At 49.8% G+C, this 18,150-nt stretch overlaps 3 protein-coding genes across 4 annotated transcripts in view; all 3 read right to left on the bottom strand.

Annotated features, from left to right (window-relative positions):
- The window catches only part of Scarf1 (scavenger receptor class F member 1), a 13,732-nt gene extending 10,483 nt beyond the window's left edge, over positions 1–3,249 (bottom strand). The window contains exons 1-4 of the mRNA XM_005349547.2: positions 2,924–3,249; positions 2,546–2,604; positions 2,210–2,311; positions 810–1,332 (exon numbers count right to left, since the gene is read on the bottom strand). Coding sequence (XP_005349604.1) covers positions 810–1,332; positions 2,210–2,311; positions 2,546–2,604; positions 2,924–3,024 — 785 coding nt within the window. The 5' untranslated portion in view covers positions 3,025–3,249. The remainder of the gene's footprint in view (positions 1–809; positions 1,333–2,209; positions 2,312–2,545; positions 2,605–2,923) is intronic.
- Positions 3,250–3,389: 140 nt separating this feature from the next.
- Positions 3,390–6,584, bottom strand: Rilp (Rab interacting lysosomal protein). Its single transcript, XM_005349548.2, has 8 exons — positions 6,172–6,584; positions 6,006–6,099; positions 5,808–5,914; positions 5,531–5,716; positions 5,146–5,291; positions 4,665–4,787; positions 4,137–4,220; positions 3,390–3,898 (listed from the first exon to the last, which is right to left on the bottom strand). Exons 1-8 carry the CDS (start codon positions 6,391–6,393, stop codon positions 3,757–3,759), a joined length of 1,104 nt encoding a protein of 367 aa, XP_005349605.1. The 5' UTR covers positions 6,394–6,584; the 3' UTR covers positions 3,390–3,756.
- A 498-nt stretch (positions 6,585–7,082) lies between these two features.
- Positions 7,083–18,150, bottom strand: part of Prpf8 (pre-mRNA processing factor 8) — a 25,946-nt gene continuing 14,878 nt past the window's right edge. Inside the window, exons 24-42 of one of the 2 annotated variants that reach the window (XM_026780189.1) lie at positions 17,737–17,984; positions 17,442–17,621; positions 16,977–17,112; positions 16,694–16,863; positions 16,439–16,568; positions 16,173–16,319; positions 15,806–15,966; positions 15,165–15,356; positions 14,516–14,753; positions 14,283–14,411; positions 12,649–12,762; positions 12,395–12,568; positions 11,995–12,188; positions 10,744–10,983; positions 10,508–10,649; positions 8,080–8,220; positions 7,832–7,971; positions 7,520–7,722; positions 7,083–7,404 (exon numbers count right to left, since the gene is read on the bottom strand). In XM_026780189.1, the coding sequence (XP_026635990.1) occupies positions 7,250–7,404; positions 7,520–7,722; positions 7,832–7,971; positions 8,080–8,220; positions 10,508–10,649; positions 10,744–10,983; positions 11,995–12,188; positions 12,395–12,568; positions 12,649–12,762; positions 14,283–14,411; positions 14,516–14,753; positions 15,165–15,356; positions 15,806–15,966; positions 16,173–16,319; positions 16,439–16,568; positions 16,694–16,863; positions 16,977–17,112; positions 17,442–17,621; positions 17,737–17,984 (3,234 nt within the window). In that variant the 3' untranslated portion in view covers positions 7,083–7,249. The remainder of the gene's footprint in view (positions 7,405–7,519; positions 7,723–7,831; positions 7,972–8,079; positions 8,221–10,507; positions 10,650–10,743; positions 10,984–11,994; positions 12,189–12,394; positions 12,569–12,648; positions 12,763–14,282; positions 14,412–14,515; positions 14,754–15,164; positions 15,357–15,805; positions 15,967–16,172; positions 16,320–16,438; positions 16,569–16,693; positions 16,864–16,976; positions 17,113–17,441; positions 17,622–17,736; positions 17,985–18,150) is intronic. The other variant, XM_005349550.3, reaches the window with a different exon arrangement.

Raw genomic sequence — 18,150 nt, forward strand, 5'->3', positions numbered from 1 at the left:
AGCCTGGTCTACAAGAGCTAGTTCCAGGACAGGCTCCAAAACCACAGAGAAACCCTGTCTCGAAAAACAAAACAAAACAAAACAAAAAAAAAAACTATGTAAACCAGGCTGGCCTCGAACTCAGAGACCTGCCTGCCACTGTTCATTGGAGCTGGGATTAAAGTATGAGCTACTATGCTGAATTACCCTTTCAGAGGAGTTGCATATCAGATATCCTGCATATCAGATATTTTCATTATGATTCATAACAGCAGCAAAATTACAGTTATGAAGGAATTTTCATGGTTAGGGAGTCACCACAATATGAGGAGCCGTATTAAAGGGTCGCAGTCTTAGGAAGGGTGAACTGCTGCTCTATATGCCTGAGCATCCATGTGGAGGTGTGTGCACCTGAGTGCAGTTATCGGCCAGCAGAGGGCAATAGATGTGGGTCCTGAGAACAACACGCAGATCTCTGAAAGAGCAGAACAATGAAGAGCCATCTCTCCAGTCCAGGGGTTGGTTTGTTTTTTCAAGGCAGAGTTTCTCTGTATAGCCCAGAACTAGCTCTGTAGACCAGGTTGGCCTCAAACTCACAGAGATCCACCTTCTGAGTGCTGAGATTAAACAATGCCACCATCTGGCCTAGCATCCTACCTTTTAACGTTAATGGGCTGAGAGAAGGCATGGGTTGACGTAGATGAATTGAGGGTTTTTGTTTCTTTCATTCCTGCCTTGTGTATGTTCTGGAGGTCACCTGAGATACTTCCCTCTATACGCTGGTCTTATTTCTTGCACCCCTCTGCCTGCAGCTCCCATTTCCCCCTCACCTTTCTCTGCACTGTGCTCCATAGTGACCAGGGTCGCAGGGTAGCTCGCAGCGGGCGCCGTGGAAACCTGGAGGGCAGGAGCAGTGGCCAGAAGAAACGCTGCACTGGCCTCGCACACACTGGCACCTACGGCTACACTCAGGACCCCACCAGCCCTTCAGGCAGATGCAGTCGCCAGAGTCCTGTCGGCAGGGCGAGGTGTGACAGTTGCACCTGAAGCCGCAGCGGCGGCCCCACCAGCCAGATGGGCACAGACAGGCTCCGGTGGCCTGGTCACAGCGTGCTACTGGCTTGCATTGGCACGGGCGCAGACACGTGGATGACCACCAGCCGGGATCGCAGTGGCACACGCCCGTCTTTGGGTCGCACTGTCCGTGGGGGCCGCAGGTGCAGGGAAACTCACAGAGTGTGCCCCAGTAGGTAGGCTGACAGTGGCACACACCAGTGGCTGGCTCACACTTGCCACGCGGATGGCAAGGGCAGGTCTCACGGCAGTCATGGCCCCAGTACTGGCCTGGGCAGGCTGTGAGGTTAGGAATGGGAGATAAATGGGTTCAAGGCCGGGCACAGGTCCTTGCCCTGTCCCTTCCTCAAGGAAAAGGACGGGAGCCTGCTCTTCAAGAGCCAAGGACAGACCTTGGGAGCATCTGGTAGTCTTTCCTCCTGGGATTCAGTTCATTTCTGGCCCCAGATTCAGATGACAAAACCCCTTGCCTTGGCCTAACCTCCATTTTACATTTTAGAACACAGATATTGACTTTGACAGTGATATGTTTGTTCAGTCTCACAAGTGGGTGGGATTTCATTCATGCCCCTTCCCTTTCCCTGCTGAGGTGTCCCCTGACCCTTGACCATCACTGACACCTGGATTTAGGGTAGAAGATGCCCACCAGGATGGCAGGAAAGGCCCCTTCCAACCCAGGGATTCTTGGTACCCTTCTTCCCTCACACCTCAAGACAGGGTTTCTCTGTGTAGTTTAGGAGTCAGTCCTGGAACTCGCTCTGTAGACCAGGCTGGTCTCGAACTCACAGAGTGAGAACTCTGCCTCCTGAGTGCTGGATTAAAGGCGTGCGTCACTGCCCAGCTTGGTACCCCTTCTTGAGAGCCTAGTTCTAGTCTCCTTCTACTCAATTACAAGGAAGTTAGTAGGGATCACAGACTCCCGACCTCCTGCCCACTTCTTTATTAGTCCTGACTGAGGAGTTTAAAAGTGAAGGTAGCAGATAAGCGGGGTTTTAAGACTGTGGGTAAAATCCAGACCACCCAGGGCTCTCCTTAGGTCATTGCCCATTTATGAACCCGTTTCCCAGAAGGGTTAAATTTTCAACTGCTTGCTTTGCCTACTTCCTGCCCCTCACCCAGTTCTGCCCAACAACTTCACCCAGCCCCTGAAACTCACGGGAGCTGCACTGGGCTCCGAAGAATCCAGGTTTACATCGACAGAGGCCCGGCTTCACGCACACCTCATCTTTCCTGCAGGCATCAGGCCCTTCACAGACGGCTGAAAAACACCCCACCCAGGCTGGAAAGGACTGGGACACACGTAAGGGGCATCCTGCCTCTCTCACCCACTCCTGGGGCTTTGCTCCCTTCAAAGTCATCCCTTTAATGCTGGAGAGTGGTATGTGTCATAGGGTGGACACTGGTTCCAGGGCTCAGGAGGGGAGGTAGTGTAGGAAAGGTCACTGGGTCATATCCTTCCTTTCCTTCGCTAGGGGACTGTCCTGCTACTCACGGATGCTGCATTCTTGATCTTTCTGCCTCCAGCCTGGGCAGCACTGGAGCTCAGAGGGGCTGTAGGGCAAAAAGGAGACAGCAGGTTCCCATAGCATGGGTCACTAGTGCTGGCTGAGGTGTGGGAGTCTTTCCCAGCCCCACTTAGAAAATTTAGCCATGATGTCACAGTCCGTAGTCATAGTACCCATGTTCCCAAGCCCTCTTTTCCCCTTCCTTGCCCTTCCCACCATCTGTCCTGGCTATCTATTACCTGCCAGGCTGCCCCTCAGAGACCCTTCTTTCAGGCCCATAACCCCCTACCCTCCTCTCTATTTTCCAAAAGGACCCAAGCCTAGTTAGCCACCATCTCTATCAGCCGGGCTCCCACAAGACCCACCTGCCGCCTCTACAGACATGCTGGCCAGTTGGGTCCAGTGTGGATTCCTGGGACCCCCGAGTCCAGAGCAGCAGCAGGGGGACCATCATCCCAGGCCCCATGGCGGCCAGTGGAGTAGGAGGGCCCGGTTTGATCTGATCCCCACAGCTCCCAACCCCCTCCTGTTTCCTCTCAAGGCTTTTCCTGAGGAAGCCAGCACAGAGGGCGGGCTGCTAAGAGGCACCTCCCTGAAAGGGCAGGCAGCAGAACATTCAGAAATGAAAGGGAAATCAGACGATGATGAAGCCTGAAGCGGCTTAGCCTAGAGGAGGCCGAAAGACTGAAGTCACAGGTTCTCTAAGTATTGGAAACAGGCAAAGCGGTGGGGTGAGGGTGGGAGCCATACTCCCAAAATAAAGAGACATTCTTCATCCTCAAAGAGGAGCCAAGAAGACCCTGTAATGAAACATCACCATGCCTCTGTTCCTGGCTGGGCTGGGAGACAACACGGACCACTAACAGACAGAGAAAGAGAGCATTTTTAGGGGTATTATGGATCAACGTTTTATTGCACTGGTTGCATGAGCCTCAGGGAAGCAGGCGGCCCTCTGTCTCACAATGGGGAAAGCAGAACTCAGAGACACCTTTACCTCTGGCTCTGAAGTGTGGGACAGAGATGTCAAGAAAGGGAGACAGGCTGAAATCCCATCATGCCTAGTGCAAGCTAGGTACAGAGGGAAGCCTCGCCCTTGTTTGAGGTCACACATCCATATACAACCGGAACCCAAAGTTAGTCCTCTTGTGTAGCTGAAGCCCTGGGACCACAACGGTCACTGAAAGCAGAGAAGGGCTAGTCAGGAGTTGGGGGCTGGAAGGCTGCCCACAGGTTCCAGGTGGTGTTGCTGCGGGGCCTCTTCTCCTTCCTGTCTACCGGGAGCTCTGCTGCTGGTCTCAGCTTCAGGGGTCTCAGTTTCACCCCGATACCATAAGCTAAAGCTGAAAGGAAAACCAAGAGCGGTACATTGAGCCAGGAAGACAAGAGATGCCAGTGAGGCGGGCTGAGGGTAGAGAGAGGCTTTGGAGGAGAGCGGGTGGTACAAAGTCACAGGGATAGAAGGCAGTCAGGGCAAAGAAGCAGGAGGGAGAACAGGGCCAAAGGGAGAAAAGTAGCAGGGAGAAGAACCAGGCAGGCCCCTCCTTCACCCTCCTCCTGCCTTCCCCTCCTCCAACATACAAATTCTGTATTCTGGATCCAGGAACCAGGGGAGCATCTTCCTTGTCATTGGAGAGCAGGAGCCACGAGTCATCCTCATCGTCACTAAGATAAAGAGATGTGGGGTTTAAGGGATACTGTGAGTCCGGCTCCTGTGGAGGACTTTCAGGAGGTCAGGGGAGGATGGAGTGACTGGAGAGGCCTCAGGGCAGAAGAGGGACACTAGATACAGGACATCTTGAGGGTTTCACTTTATAGCCCGGCAAACAATAGCCCTTCACACGGCTGTAGCCACAGCTTCCTTTAGTAAAGAGATCCAGCAAAGAAGGAAACAGAAATGAATGCGGAGAAGTGGCATTAGCAATTTCTTCAGCAGGATGGACAGCAGCCAGGACAAAGGGGAGCAGCGGGTTCCGGAGGGAAGGAGGGCAGCTGGACAGCAGGTTTGGTGAGGTGTAGGGGGCATAGGGAGGCTGGCTCCCTGGGCACAGAAGTAGAACTGCAGCAGGCAGAAGGGTTTGTTCGGCGGGTATGGAAGCAGGGTCTTACCTACTTTCTGCTTCCTCTGGTGTCCCTAACATCTTGGCCTTGATCTTCTTCCGCTGTTTCTTGACTGCCACCTTCATGGCTTCAAGTAGAAGCCCAGGGACCCGGTGATCTGAGAGCAGCTCTCTAAAGAATGGGTGGGAGGGGGAAGAAAATGGGAATGCCAACAGTAAGTTTCAATCCAGTACCTGAGCTCTGCTGTTTCCCCTGGAAACACCTGAAGGCTCTCAATTGCTAACACCTGTGAGCTTAGGCGGCCCCTTCTCAGAATACTTCCAGCCTACTGCTTCGGCTTAGTGACCCTTGGTGCTGCCCGGCTTGAATGAGATTCCAGGAGGGCAGGGACAATGGAATTTATTTCTTCCCAGTGCCTGAGCAGGACACTGGCAAATGTCACTGCTGACCCTATACATGATCGATCCAAAGGATGAGGTGGGGTGACCTGTAGGCCAGGTACAGGCGTCCTGGGCTTCCGGCCCCTCACCGCTGGAAGTAGGCCAATTCCTCCTTGAGCAAGAATACGTTGGCTTTGAGCTCATTACGCTCCTGAAGGATCTGCTCAAGCTCCTCCCGGGTGAAGCCACACTGAACGGCCTCTGGAGGGTGCCCTGGCTGCTGCGGAGCATCCACCTGTGCAAGGTCAGGCATGGTCAGAAGGTAGTCACTCTTGCCCCCCTCCCCCAAGCCCCAGTGCTCACAGTAATGTTAGGGGAAGTGTCGGGTAGGAAAACTTAAGGGACAAGATGGCTGCTACAGTAGGTGGGGGACTACTGCTGCAACCGAAACGGTAGTTTTCGGGCTTCCTGCGGGCCCACCAAGAACTGAATGCTGTGAGTTCTGGGATGTCCTGACTCCTCTCCGGCTCTCACCCGGTCATCTAGGGTTGCTACTTCGGGCTTCAGTCTCTGTTCTTCAGCCAGCTGGCGGGAGCCATCCAGAGCTATTTGGCGCTCCCTCTCCCGGTCCTGCGCCGCCCTGAGTTGGGTCTGCACTGCGGCCAGCTTGTACCGCAGCTCCGAGTTGATCAGCAGGAGGCGCTGCAGCTGCTCCTGCAACTGGGGGTGGAGCGAGAGAGCTAGTGGGCGGGGCTCCGAAGCCGGCCACAGCCCCGCCTCACTCCGCTCGCCCGTCGGGCTCCGCCCTCACCGCCTCCGTCTCTTGGCTTCGGCGCATTAGATCTCGGCTGTGTGCCCGAAGCTCGTCCCGCTGTCGGTCCGTCACTTCCTTGAGCTGTCGCAGCAGCTCGCGCTCCTCTGAAGACGGGGTGTTCTTAGCACCATTCTCCGGGGTGCTAAAGCCCCTAGTGCCCCTAGCTCACTGTGCTCGGGCGGAACCCGCACTCACCCTGCGGCCCTGAGCCTAGCTCCTGGCGGAGGCGCCGGTTCTCCTCGCTCAGCCGCCGCAGCTCCAGTTCGGCCTGCTGCGCGGACACCTGCAGCTGGGGGAGCCAGGGAACTCGGGGTTAGGGCCTGCCGGCTGCCTAGGGTAAGAGGAGGAGCCGGTGACTCACCGAGTCCGGCGCCGGCCCCACGGCAGCCTTTTCCAAGAGCTCCAGCGCCCGCACCACTAGTGGCACGAGCCCAGCCGCCGCGTCGGGCCCGAAACGGCGTGCCAGCTCCTGCAGCTCAGTGCCCAGGGCCCCTGCTAGATGGTACACGAGCTCCGCGGCTGACCCCGCGCCCACAGCACACCCCTGGTTGGATGATCCGGACGCTGCCCTCCTGGGCTCCATTTTTTCTCTCCTAAGGCCAAAAGCCGCCCCCACCCTCAACTGGGACAGGAACAAGCCAAACAGTTCCGGCCCAGGAAGTTTAGGGCCATAAGGGGCGGAGAAGAAGCGACAAGGGAGGAGCAAAACGGGGAAAGGCCCTGGGGTGGGAGAGTGCCCTGCGCCCTTTGAGCCCAGTTCTGGTCCACCTACAAGGTCACTGATACAGGACTGCCAATTTCCAAGCAGGTCTCTTAAGAGCTGAGGACCAGAGCTCTAAATGGTCACTTTAGGAAAGCCCTCCCCAAAGCGCCTGATACAGGCTCCGCCCCTGGTCTTGGCAGCCAAGCTCTCCAGAGAGGCGAAGGATTGAAGGTCAGCAAACAGCTTCTACTGGATTGCAGGCACAGCCAGCGAAGTGCTTGCTGCTCTATCAGGAACGACAAGGTTTACAAAAGAACAAGGCTGGACACTACAGCTACACGACCACTGAGTCCTAAAGCGATGTTAAAATAGGTGGGTTTCCACGTACAGAGAAACCAGCAAATACGGCCAAAGTAGAGTGTGAAGGCCAGACCCAACTCAGCTGAGTCTAGGGTATATTCAAAGCCCTGAAGGGGAGGCCCAGTACCTTGCTGTGAATTGCCCAAGCCAGTCCCCAGAGTTATCAATACCCAGAATTTGAACTCTTAAAAGCAAGAAAACAAAAGCAATCCTATTTATACAAAATTTATTACATTTTGTTCAGAATTACAGTCTATCAACAACACAAGCACAAAACACAAAGGGGCCAGGCTGCTGAATGTCAGCAGCTTGTCTGTGGGGAGGGTCAGAGGTTCCAGCCTTTGGGGAATCTGAAGCAGAAGGAAGCAAGAAGTAACTAGGCGTAGAGATCCTCTCTGTCTGCAGAATAGACCTCACCCTCCTGCAGGAGGGCAAAGTTGAGGAAGTGGGAGGGCCTATGGACCTCATGGTAGAATTCCTTGGGGTTTGCCAGCTGCAGCTCATATTTCATGTTGGGATCATGCCGAACACCTTAGAGAAGGGGAAACATCAGATGTTAACAAGGTCTCCCTGCCTCACCCAACCCTTCGGCAGTCAGACCCCAAGAGACAAGAGTGCTGGCTTCTGTCTCCACCAGACCACATACCCATAAAGTTGTAGTTCCAAGAGGACTGGGCAGGAACCATAAAGAAGCCGAGGAATCGGTCTGACAGGAGCATCTGCACCCTCTCGTAGTGCGAGGGCAGGTAGCCTTTGGGATTGTTGCCTTTGTCAGTGTTCTGCCGGCCCCACTCATAGCCACTGGGGGTCAGCTTGTAGGCTGTCAGTGTGCAGGAGCCTGGGGTGAAGCTGCGGGGAAAGAAAAAGACAGGTTGAGTGCTCAGGCCACTAACTCAGGCCCTGACCTCAATACCTGCCCTATAATATAATATCTCCACTCAAGGAGGCCCACACCCACCTACAGGTGATGATAATTGTTTTCTCGCCATCCCAGGACGGGTTGTCAGCCATGATCTTGGCATGAGTGGTGACATCTTGGGGTGATAACTGGGGAGACTCATTGGGCTGAGTGTGGATCCAACCTAAGGGTTCCATCTCCTGCAGGCAAAGAGCAATAAGGAAAAGTTCAACCTATCTGCAGACAAAAGTCACCCATTAGGGTAACTGCAGTAAGTTCAATTCCCAGGCTCCGCCACCATCACAAACCTTGAGGTACTCGTGCTGGGGCAGCTGGCTGGGCAGGTGCACAGTCTGGTGAGTGCCCCACTGCGGCACCATCACAATGCAGCGGATCTCCTTCACCTGAGGGTTATCTGGAGGACTCACCCCATATAGGTATCCTGCAATCTAGAGACGAGGGGATCAGACTATTCTCAGTGCAATTCGGAGTGCCAGAATTTCTTCCCATTCCCAAGAAAATGGTGGGTTTTTCAAAATACAGCCAAAAACCATTGGGACAGAATCATCTGGTTACTTGGTCAAAATGTTACACATTAACCCCATCCCAAACACCCCCATGATCTGGGAGAATCAAATTTGGGTTATTAGGTTTGGTGGCCAAGTATCTCTACCTACTAAACCCAGGTCTTAAAAATTATCATTGGAGTTTGAGAGACAGCTTAGTGGTCAAGAGTATTGGTTGCTCTTCCAGTGGACCTGAGACAGATTCCTGGCATCCGCACGGTGGCTCACAACTGCCTGTAACTCCAGTTCCAGGGCACCTGGCACTCTTTGCTGCCCTCCACAGGTACTGCATGCATATGACGCAGACAAAACACCCATATATATACATATACATATACATATGTGTGTATGTATGTATGTATATATATAAGGGCTGGAGAGATGGCTTAGTAGTTAAGATCACTGACTGCTCTTCCAGAGGACCCAGATTCAATTCCCAGCACCCACATTGCAGCTCACAACTGTGACTCCAGTTCCAGGGGATCCAACACCCCCACACAGGCACACATGAAGGCAAAAATGCATATAAAACTAATTTAAAAACATTTTTAACTTTTTGTAATTCTGTACATGTATATAAGGACTCGTGTGGCACTGAGTGAGTGTGAAAGTCAGAGGACAAGTCTGTGCAATAGGTTCTCTCCTTCCGCTTTTACAGGGTTCTGCGGAATCAAACTCAGGGTGTCAGGTTTATGGGAAGTGCTTTCCTTCTGAGCCAGCTCACCAGCTTCAGGTTGGTTTTTTTTCTTCTCAAGAAACTGAACCCAGGGCCTTAGAGCATGCCAGGCAAGCATTTTATGATTGAGTTTTCTCTATAGTATTTTTCTTTCCCTTTAAATTTGTCTGTCTCTGAGACAGGGGCTCACTAGGTAGCTCTGGCTATCCTGGAACTCACTATGCAGACCAAGTTGGCCTCAAACTCACATGGCACGGTGTGTATGTGAGAGTCAGGATAACTCTGAGGAGCTGGTTCTCCCCCTCCACAGTGGGGTTTGGGGACTTAACTCAGGTTTTCAGCTTTGTGCAGCAAACTTTTATCTTCTGAGTCATCTGTGGCCCAAGGACAATTTCTGGATTTTTATTTTAAAGCTTAACCATTTACTTATTCAGTGTATGCATATGCATGAGTATAATACGTGTCACACTGGAAATGTGGAGGCCACAGGGCAATTTACAGAAGTCAGCGCTCTCCTATTGTATAGATTCTGGAGCTCAAACTGGCCAACAGACTTGGCAGCAAGCACCTTTACCTACGGAATAATTTTGCCAGCCTGACATTTTCACACAAGTCTCGAATGGGTTTTCATTTATTTATTTGAGAAAGTTTCATTTGGTAGCAGCTGGGCCACAGAAGCTGGCACAGAGGCCTGTGCTACCATATCAAACTAAGACAGCCGTCTGGGCTGGTAGTGAAATCTAGCCTTTACACTCACAGCAACCTGCTTGCCTCGGCTGTCCAAGTGCTAGGATTCAGGAGTGTACCACTCCACCCAGCTGTCTTTGGTGCTGTGAAAGGTTTTCTCAACACTAAGATTATCAGTATTTTCTAACAGCTTAGTATTTTACATCCATAGTTTTACTCTATTTTACTTTTGTTGAGAGGTGTGAAAAAGGGCCCTGCTCTTTTCTATTTCAATATCATAAAGTACACAGCAATAAGATTTGTCTATACACATATTTGAATCTGTTATTCTCTGCCAATAAATTCCACTCCAATATTTTCTCTTAATTGTCATATTGGTAAAATATTTTGACATTCTCTTGTTTGTGATGTCTCTTTTTCTCATTCTTTTCTTTTCTTTTTTTTTTTGTTTTGTTTCTAAGACAGGGTTTCTCTGTGAAACAGTCCTGGCTGTCCTGGAACTCACTCTGTAGACCAAGCTGGCCTTGAACACACAGAGATCCACCCACCATCCTTTCCAAGTTACTCATTCATCCATTGAGTCTTGAAACCAGCCCCTCAAAGTTCGTGGAATTATCAAGTGAAATTTAGGCACAGACTCTGTGAGTTTGAGGCCAGCCTGGTCTACTAGAGTTAGTCCCAGGACAGCAAGGACTATAGGACTGTTACACAAAGAAACTCTGTTTCGAAAAACCAAAGGAAAAAAAAATGAAATTTAGGTACACACTAAGCGGGCTCACAATATGGTCCGGTTGTGTGTATACTCACTTGGGCACGGAGATCAGATATGCAGATGAACTTCTTAAGCACATTCTTGGGAAGAATGTAAGTATACCCAGTCTCCTTGATGTCATCAGATGAAACATAAATGTGATTGGTCCGTAGATGCAGGTTGGCAGCAGAGATGGCCCTAAAGAACAGAAAGGAGCGCCAGCGTTTCAGCCCAAGCACACCCAGCACCATCAAGGGGCCTGTCCACCTGACAATCTTGCCCTCCACAGTACCTGACCCTCCATTCAGTCTTTGACGAGAAGGTCTGGGTTTCATAGTTGCTAGTGGTGGAGGTGATAATCTCATCGCCATGTTTGTTGACAGTTCGAGTCTGCGTGGCAGTGAGCTGTGACTGTTCCTTGGTCTGCTTCTCAATCTCAGCTATCTGCTGGCGCTGCTGTGATGGAGCTGAGATCTCCATTCCTAGGATGATGTCTCGGATTTCTGATTGTGTCAGAGATGCCACGTTCACGCTGTGGGGACACTGTCAGTTAAACGGGATCCCTCCCCCAGTCACTTTTGTCTTGATGGCAAAGTAAAACTGGGTAGACAGGACATACTTTGTCAAGATAATCTCAACAGTTCTTTAATTTTAAATTTATTCACTCTGGGATATAGCACAGTGCACTAAGGTCCTTTGGTTGACACTTTTAAGAAAGGCACGCATGGGGATGCAGTGACACAATAATGCACGTGTACTCTGAGCTAGTCAGCATCTGTAACTCTTACTGTTCTTCCACAGAAACTGCCCCAACACAGGACAACTCTCAAAAATGGAAATCCCAAATTGGGTAGAGTGAGACACACCAATAATCCAGCACTTGGAAGGTTAAAGCAAGAGTATTGTTGGGAGTTCGAGGAGAACATGGGATCCATAATGAAACCCTGGCATAACAGAAACCAAGCGAGTAAGGAGTGCATCTATTCAAAATGGCGTCAGTAACTTCCACAGAAAACAAGCGGTCCACAGTGAGACTGCATATTGACCACATTTCTTCCTGAGCACCTCTGAGATGCTGTTTTTCTTTTGAGATAAGACCTCACGTGGCCCAGATTAACCTCTTCTAACTCATGTACTTGAAGATAACATTGAGTTTCTGATCCCTTTGCCTCTACCTACCAAATGCTGGGATTACAGGCATGCATTACCAAACACAGCTAAAAAAAATCTGAGAAACTTCTAAGCTTAAAAGTTCCAAACCCCAGGGGGCTGGAGAGATGGCTCAGTGGTTAAGAGCATTGCCTGCTCTTCCAAAGGTTCTGAGTTCAATTCCCAGCAACCACATGGTGGCTCACAACCATCTGTAATGAGGTCTGGTGCCCTCTTCTGGCCTGCAGGCATACACACAGACAGAATATTGTATACATAATAAATAAATAAATAAATATTTAAAAAAAAAAAAAGTTCCAAACCCCAGAATCTATGCCGCGAGCAGCCTCCCTTGTGCCAGCAACACTGTGGCCCCTGGCCCCTCCCCACTCACTTGTTCTTCTTGCCATAGTCTGCCAAGATCAGGTCCTTGAGCTGCACCTCCACCTTGATCCACTCCTCATCAGTCAGCGTGGGCCAGATGTGGTGTGGCTCTGTGATAGTGGTTTTGTCTGGCTTCAGGATCACCTTTGCCCGATCGTTGTTCACGTGCAAAGCACGCAGAATCAGGATGAGACGAGAGAAAGCCTGGAAGGAGATGTGGAAGAAGATGGAGAGAGCAGCATTGTGGGGGTTCTCCTCCTCACCCTAGCCTCACAGCAAAGCAAGCATCATCTCCAAATTCTTCAGGTGCCAAGCCCTCACAAGTCAAAAGAGATATGCGTAGCTCAAGAACTTGACTCCTGGAACCAATTCCACCCCAGAGAGACCCTCTTCCTAAGGTGCCAAATTACCGTGTAAGATGAGATAGTTTTGAGCCAGTCATCGTAGAGGTTGAAGAGAACCATCTGGGGTTCTGTGGCTTTAAGGATGAGATCCCCAAACTTCTCCACCTTGAGACAAGCCTGGAAGGGGAGCTGGAGCTCCGATCCTTTGATCACAATGTTGGGGAAGTCCAGCAAGTGTACCTAAGGCAAAGTCCAAGGTCAGAGCGAAAGCCCAGAGGGCTCGGGCCTACTTTCTTCTACGGTGTCCACCTCTCTCTCACCTCCAGTGGATCCAGCATGCCCTTCCTGGTGACAATGATCTGTTTAGGCTGTTCCTCCACAGGCAGAGATCGGATCAGGGCAGCCACTTCCTCAGCTGTCTTCCACTTGGCCAACTAACAACCAAGAAAAACAAAACTGAGTCTACCTTCCTCAATTAACTAGAAAAAAATCCTAATCTTGAAATAAACTGTTTCAATAGAGAACATGAAAACGGCTGCCGAACTTATTAATTAGAAAAAGGTACCTGCATGTTTAATAATGAATTATAGTTCAGAAACAGCAAAATAAGACAGGGGAGAGAACAATGGTCCATAGCTCAAGAGCACTGCTCGTTATGGAGGACCCGAACTTGGTTCTCAGCACCCACACCAAGGCAGTTTAAAACTGCCTGTAGCTCTAGTTCCAGATTTGATTCTCCCCAACATGCTCATATACTCACACATAAAATTAAAACAAAATAATATTTATTTTTAAGAGACATGATCTCACTATGCGGGCCTGACTGGCCTAGAACTTAATATGTAGATCAGGCTGACTTCAAACTCACAAAGATATACTTACCTCTGCTTTTCAACTGCTAGGACTAAAAGCTTGTACCACCATGCCCAGGCTAATAAAATCATTTTCAAAAAATATTTAAATAAAGCCAGGCAGTGCAGTGATGGCACACATCTTTAATCCCAGCACTTGGGAGGCAAAGGCAGGTAGATCTCTGTGAGTTCAAGGCCAGCCTGGTCTACAGAGTGAGTCCCAAGACAGCCAGGACTGTTTCACAGAGAAACCCTGACTCGAAAAACAAAACAAAACAAAAACAAACAAGCAAAAAGACAGAAAAGAGAAACTGTGGCTGGCTAGGTACAGCTCAGCCAGGCATCAAATGTCCAGGAAGCCAAAAGATATGGGGTATGCATTCCCTTTATAAAGATGGTATTTGGTTACTCTCTCAGACAGAGAATAGAGGGAGAAATAAGCTTTGGAAAACAGAAAGCCCAGTATGGAGGTAATGAAGGCCTTAACATACTTGGACCTCCTCCAAGGGAACATTTCCCTGGGGGTGGGGAACTGAGTCACTGAGTCAAGTGCTTGCCAGGCAAATATGAGGCCAGAGTCTGGAATGCCAGCACTCCAGTGTCAGGCATGAGCATAGGCCACTCATAACCCTGATGCTCAAGAAGCCAAGTAAGTGGACAAGCTCTGCACTCAGCACAAGTACTTCATGGGTAGATTCACACAAAATAGTATCTCTGCCTCTTTGACTGTATGGAGCCTGCCTAGGCTCAAACCTATGGCAATCCTCTTCCCTCTGCCTCCCGAGTACTGAGATAGAGGCCACCACACCCAGCAATGCCATCTTTCAATAGAGTAAAGGGTATTTTTTTTTTTTTTTTTTTGGTTTTTCGAGACAGGGTTTCTCTGTGGCTTTGGAGCCTGTCCTGGAACTAGCTCTGTAGACCAGGCTGGTCTCGAACTCACAGAGATCCACCTGCCTCTGCCTCCTGAGTGCTGGGATTAAAGGCGTGCGCCACCATCGCCCAGCTTGGGTATTTTGTTTTTAGTCACACCTCCCCCTTACCCCTACCAAGAATGAGAGAGAGCAACGTTCCATGGTCTCACTATCATGTCAGCTGCTTACCTGACCCAAACGCTTCTGTCCAGCCCACACAGATGTGTGGATTATCTTGAGGAAAAGCTGCCCCGTGCGTGGGTTAAAGATGAAGATGGCCCCATTGATGGGTTTGGTTGTCAAGTTCCCCTCAAAGGTCTAAAGAACAATTATATTAGTTAACATGGACTAGCCATAACCACCCTGCCTTCATCCACTTCATACACTCTTCAGGCATCTGAGGCCTGCATACCCACACTCACCTTGTGGATAGTCACTCTATAGACATTGGTGTCATCTACAAACCAGATAATCTGGTTAGAGAAGAGTTCACCATAGTTCTGGGAGGACAGATAAGGCTCAGTGGGCTCTGATGAATACAGCTGCAGTCCTTTGCGTATCCGCTCACGTAACACATACAAGGCAGGGTTTGCCTTCATGATCTTGGCCATGGCCTGCTGTATCAGAGGCTTGCTGCCTGGAAACCAGTTTCCATAGGCACTGTAAGGACGAAAGGGTCCCAAGAATTTAAGCACAGGCAGAAAGCCCCAAGAAAAAGGTGAAAGTACAGCAAAGGGACAAAGCCAGTTGCCCAGGCTTATGTGATAACCTGCTAAGATACACACACAAGATGAATCAGTCAGTGACCGAAAGATAAAACCTCCTCTTAGCCAACCAAACTAAAACTGGTATAAAAGGGCTAATGTGTAGGGTGTAGTGGCACACACTTTTAGTACCAGCACTCGGGAGGCTGAGGCAGACAGATCTCTGTGAGTGTGAGGCCAAGCTGGTCTACATAGCAGGTTCCAGGCCAGCCAAGGCTATATAGTGAGACTCTGCTTCAAAAAAATGAAACCAAACATAGAAAGTACAGGGCTAATGGAAAACCCATGCTTTTGAGCCCTAACTCACCTGTGTAGATTGTAGGCCAGGTCAATGGCAATGAGCACACCTGTGGGTGAAGGGTAGATACTCATGTTGTCTGTGGTATAATCCAGGAATTTGGCCCGGGCATAGCGCTCAATATCGTGGGAATCATAGTCGCCCCAACGTAACTGGATGTCAATCCAATACTTCTGTGTAGTTGTACTGTCCATCACATCCCTAAGGGCAGAAAAGTTCAAGTTTCCAGGAAACCACAGCACAACCAATGTCTCAGAATCCTAACAACTCCCAAACACTGCAACTAAATCTCAAAACCATCCCCTCCCCATTCAGGATCAGCAAGATCCTCAGCTACACAGGGAAGCCCTGTGTTAAAAACCAAAATAATAATAATAATAAAAAAAAAGGTCAGTAAGACCCCAAGCATTCAGCAGATCTGATCGCTGGTGATTACAGGATAACACTGGGTCCAAGTTTAAAAGAATATAAGCAAAAAGTTGGGAATGGTGCCTACTCCTGTAGAGCATTTTGGGGGCTGAGGCAATAGGATTATAAGGTCAAAGCCAGAATAACAAAACAGAAAGGCAGGACTAATCCCTTAAGAAACATGGCTCTCATAGTAACACTAAGGTTCCTGAGTACGTAAAGCTGAGCCACAGAACACTTACTTGGAGTCTGCCAGCAGTGAGGGCCGGGAGACATTCCACTTATAGGAAGCGAAGAGTAGGATGTCCGCACAGGAAGAGTTCATCTTATAGGACTTTCGGGGATGGATTGTCTCCTTCTGTACTGTCTCAATTTCCAGTGCATCCAGTTCCTGGTCAAAGACCTGAAGTAAAGAGGAAAAGATTGTACCCTTTTACAGTGAGAGCTGACAGAATTTATGAGGCGGTAAGAGTCTAATCCTTGATGTGTCCAAGACAAATTTTCCATATTCAAAAAAGCAAGCTGGCTGGGCATATGGTGCATGCTTTTAATCCCAGCACTTGGGAGGCAGATGTGACTCTGTGGTCCACACCCCCCACTGCAGCCCACCTGACATAAGTCCATCACGATGCTTTCATGGATCTTCTGCCACAGGTGAGCTCGGAATATCTGGATGAGGGAGATCTTCAGTGTGGGGATCTTGCCATGCATGAAGATTCCTGTCAAGTCCAGCTGCACCTGAAAGCCTACATATACCTGCCAGGAAAGAGAGATGACATTAGAGACCAGAGAACACAGGAGGCCAGTTCTTAGGACAAAATGAAGGCAACAGAAACACCCTTTTCATATCTCCCATGTGGAGGACTCATACTCACATTGGCTCGATTGATTGTTGGGGACCACCAGAGGGTGAATCTACGATTAGGAATCTGGTTTAATCCAGATCGCTGAGCATTGGTCAGCTTCTTCCACTTCATGGACTCCTCAAAGCCACTGGCTTTCTCCCTGAGGGGCAGAGGAACCAACTAAGATGGCGCCCGTTCATCTCCCAGATGCTCACAGGGACGACTGAGAAGCAGCAGCCCAGGAAAGGAGAGCAGCGAGGAGCTCAGGTGGCTGCAAGTCCTTACCAGAACAGACCTTCCCAGGTAGGGAAGTACGTGCCCTTGAAGAGAGTGTGCTCCAGGATGCCCTCCACACCACCCAGGGCCTGGATCATGTCTGTGCGGTAGTTGTTGAGGTTCCAGAGCTTGCCGTCATGCCGCTGGTGTGTCCACCAGAAGGGGTTCTGCTTCAGAACCTGGATAACAAGGCAAGAACGGTGACGCTTCTGAGTGCCTACCACCCACATGATAGGGATGCCAAAAGCTATCCTGATTTGGAGAAATCCGCTCCATTCTCTACTCCATATACCTGGTACTGCTTAAAGTCAGTTCGGACACGCCAGCCCTTATCATAAGCCAATGTGTGCCGGTCCTTCTGGAAGAGGGTATTGATCCGTGGAATGCCTCGATCCCATGAATCTTCTAAATCTTCTAAAGTCAGCCGTCTGCCAGAAAAAATGAAGTTAACATCCTTTCTCATGCGAAGAGAAATATTCAATGTTCTTTGGCCAAGGACGAGCAGAATCGGTCTTTTTTTTTTTTTTTTTCCGAGACAGGGTTTCTCTGTGGTTTTGGAGCCTGTCCTGGAACTAGCTCTTATAGACCAGGCTGGTCTCGAATTCACAGAGATCTGCCTGCCTCTGCCTCCTAAGTGCCGGGCATAGAATCAGTCTTAACTTCTAAAAATATACTCTGCCCATGACCTCCACATAAGACACACAGTGTTAGGACCCAACCCCCCGCCCTTAGATTGGTACACCTCCTGAATGCCCACCTGTTCTGAGCAATAGCTTCCTGTCTCTTGAGCGCATACTCAGCCCAGACGCGCTGAGAGTCAATGAACTCGCTCTCCCAGGGCTGTATGTAGCGGTACAAGTTGGGAATCAGTTGGTCTTCTTCATGACTCATTCCTGAACGGAAGTGTGTGATACCCACATCTGTTTGCTTAGACCACCTGATTTGGAAAGTCAAGACAAGAGATAAAAAGCAAAATCAAAAGTAATGAAATACCCATTTCTCTCAGAGTCTGAGAAGTAAGACTAACATGAAGGTTGTCAAGTAGGCTCTACCTGAGATCAGACTGGGGGATGAGCACGTGGCCCATGGAGAGCATGCCAAGCCCACCCAGCTCCTTAGGGGTGTAGAACACAACAGGGGGGAACCGACTTGGCATCTTGGAGTTCAATCCAATCTTGATACGTGTCTGGATCTTGTTTTCACACTTTACCAATAAGTCTAGGAGTTCCTGCGTGTTCACCACAGCCTCTCGAAAATATGTCATAAGGCCGATGAGAGCTGTATTCCACTTATTCACAATCTAAAGTTCGTGGGAAAGAGTAAATTCCACATGAGCAATGCAGGCCTTCCAGATCTAGTTACAACCCTAATACAAGAAAGCGTTAATCTTTTTTTTTTTGGTTTTTCGAGACAGGGTTTCTCTGTGGCTTTGGAGGCTGTCCTGGAACTAGCTCTGTAGACCAGGC

Source organism: Microtus ochrogaster, chromosome 7 (assembly GCF_000317375.1).
Source record: "Microtus ochrogaster isolate Prairie Vole_2 chromosome 7, MicOch1.0, whole genome shotgun sequence".
Taxonomy (NCBI): domain Eukaryota; kingdom Metazoa; phylum Chordata; class Mammalia; order Rodentia; family Cricetidae; genus Microtus; species Microtus ochrogaster.

Excerpts from the sequence above, each read along its gene's own strand:
- Rilp (XM_005349548.2), bottom strand. The coding sequence starts at position 6,393 with ATGGAGCCCAGGAGGGCAGCGTCCGGATCATCCAACCAGGGGTGTGCT. Across the intron at positions 4,788-5,145 it reads GAATTGGCCTACTTCCAGCG|AGAGCTGCTCTCAGATCACC; the intron begins GTGAGGGGCCGG and ends CCCATTCTTTAG. Across the intron at positions 4,221-4,664 it reads CCAGAGGAAGCAGAAAGTAG|TGACGATGAGGATGACTCGT; the intron begins GTAAGACCCTGC and ends TCTTTATCTTAG.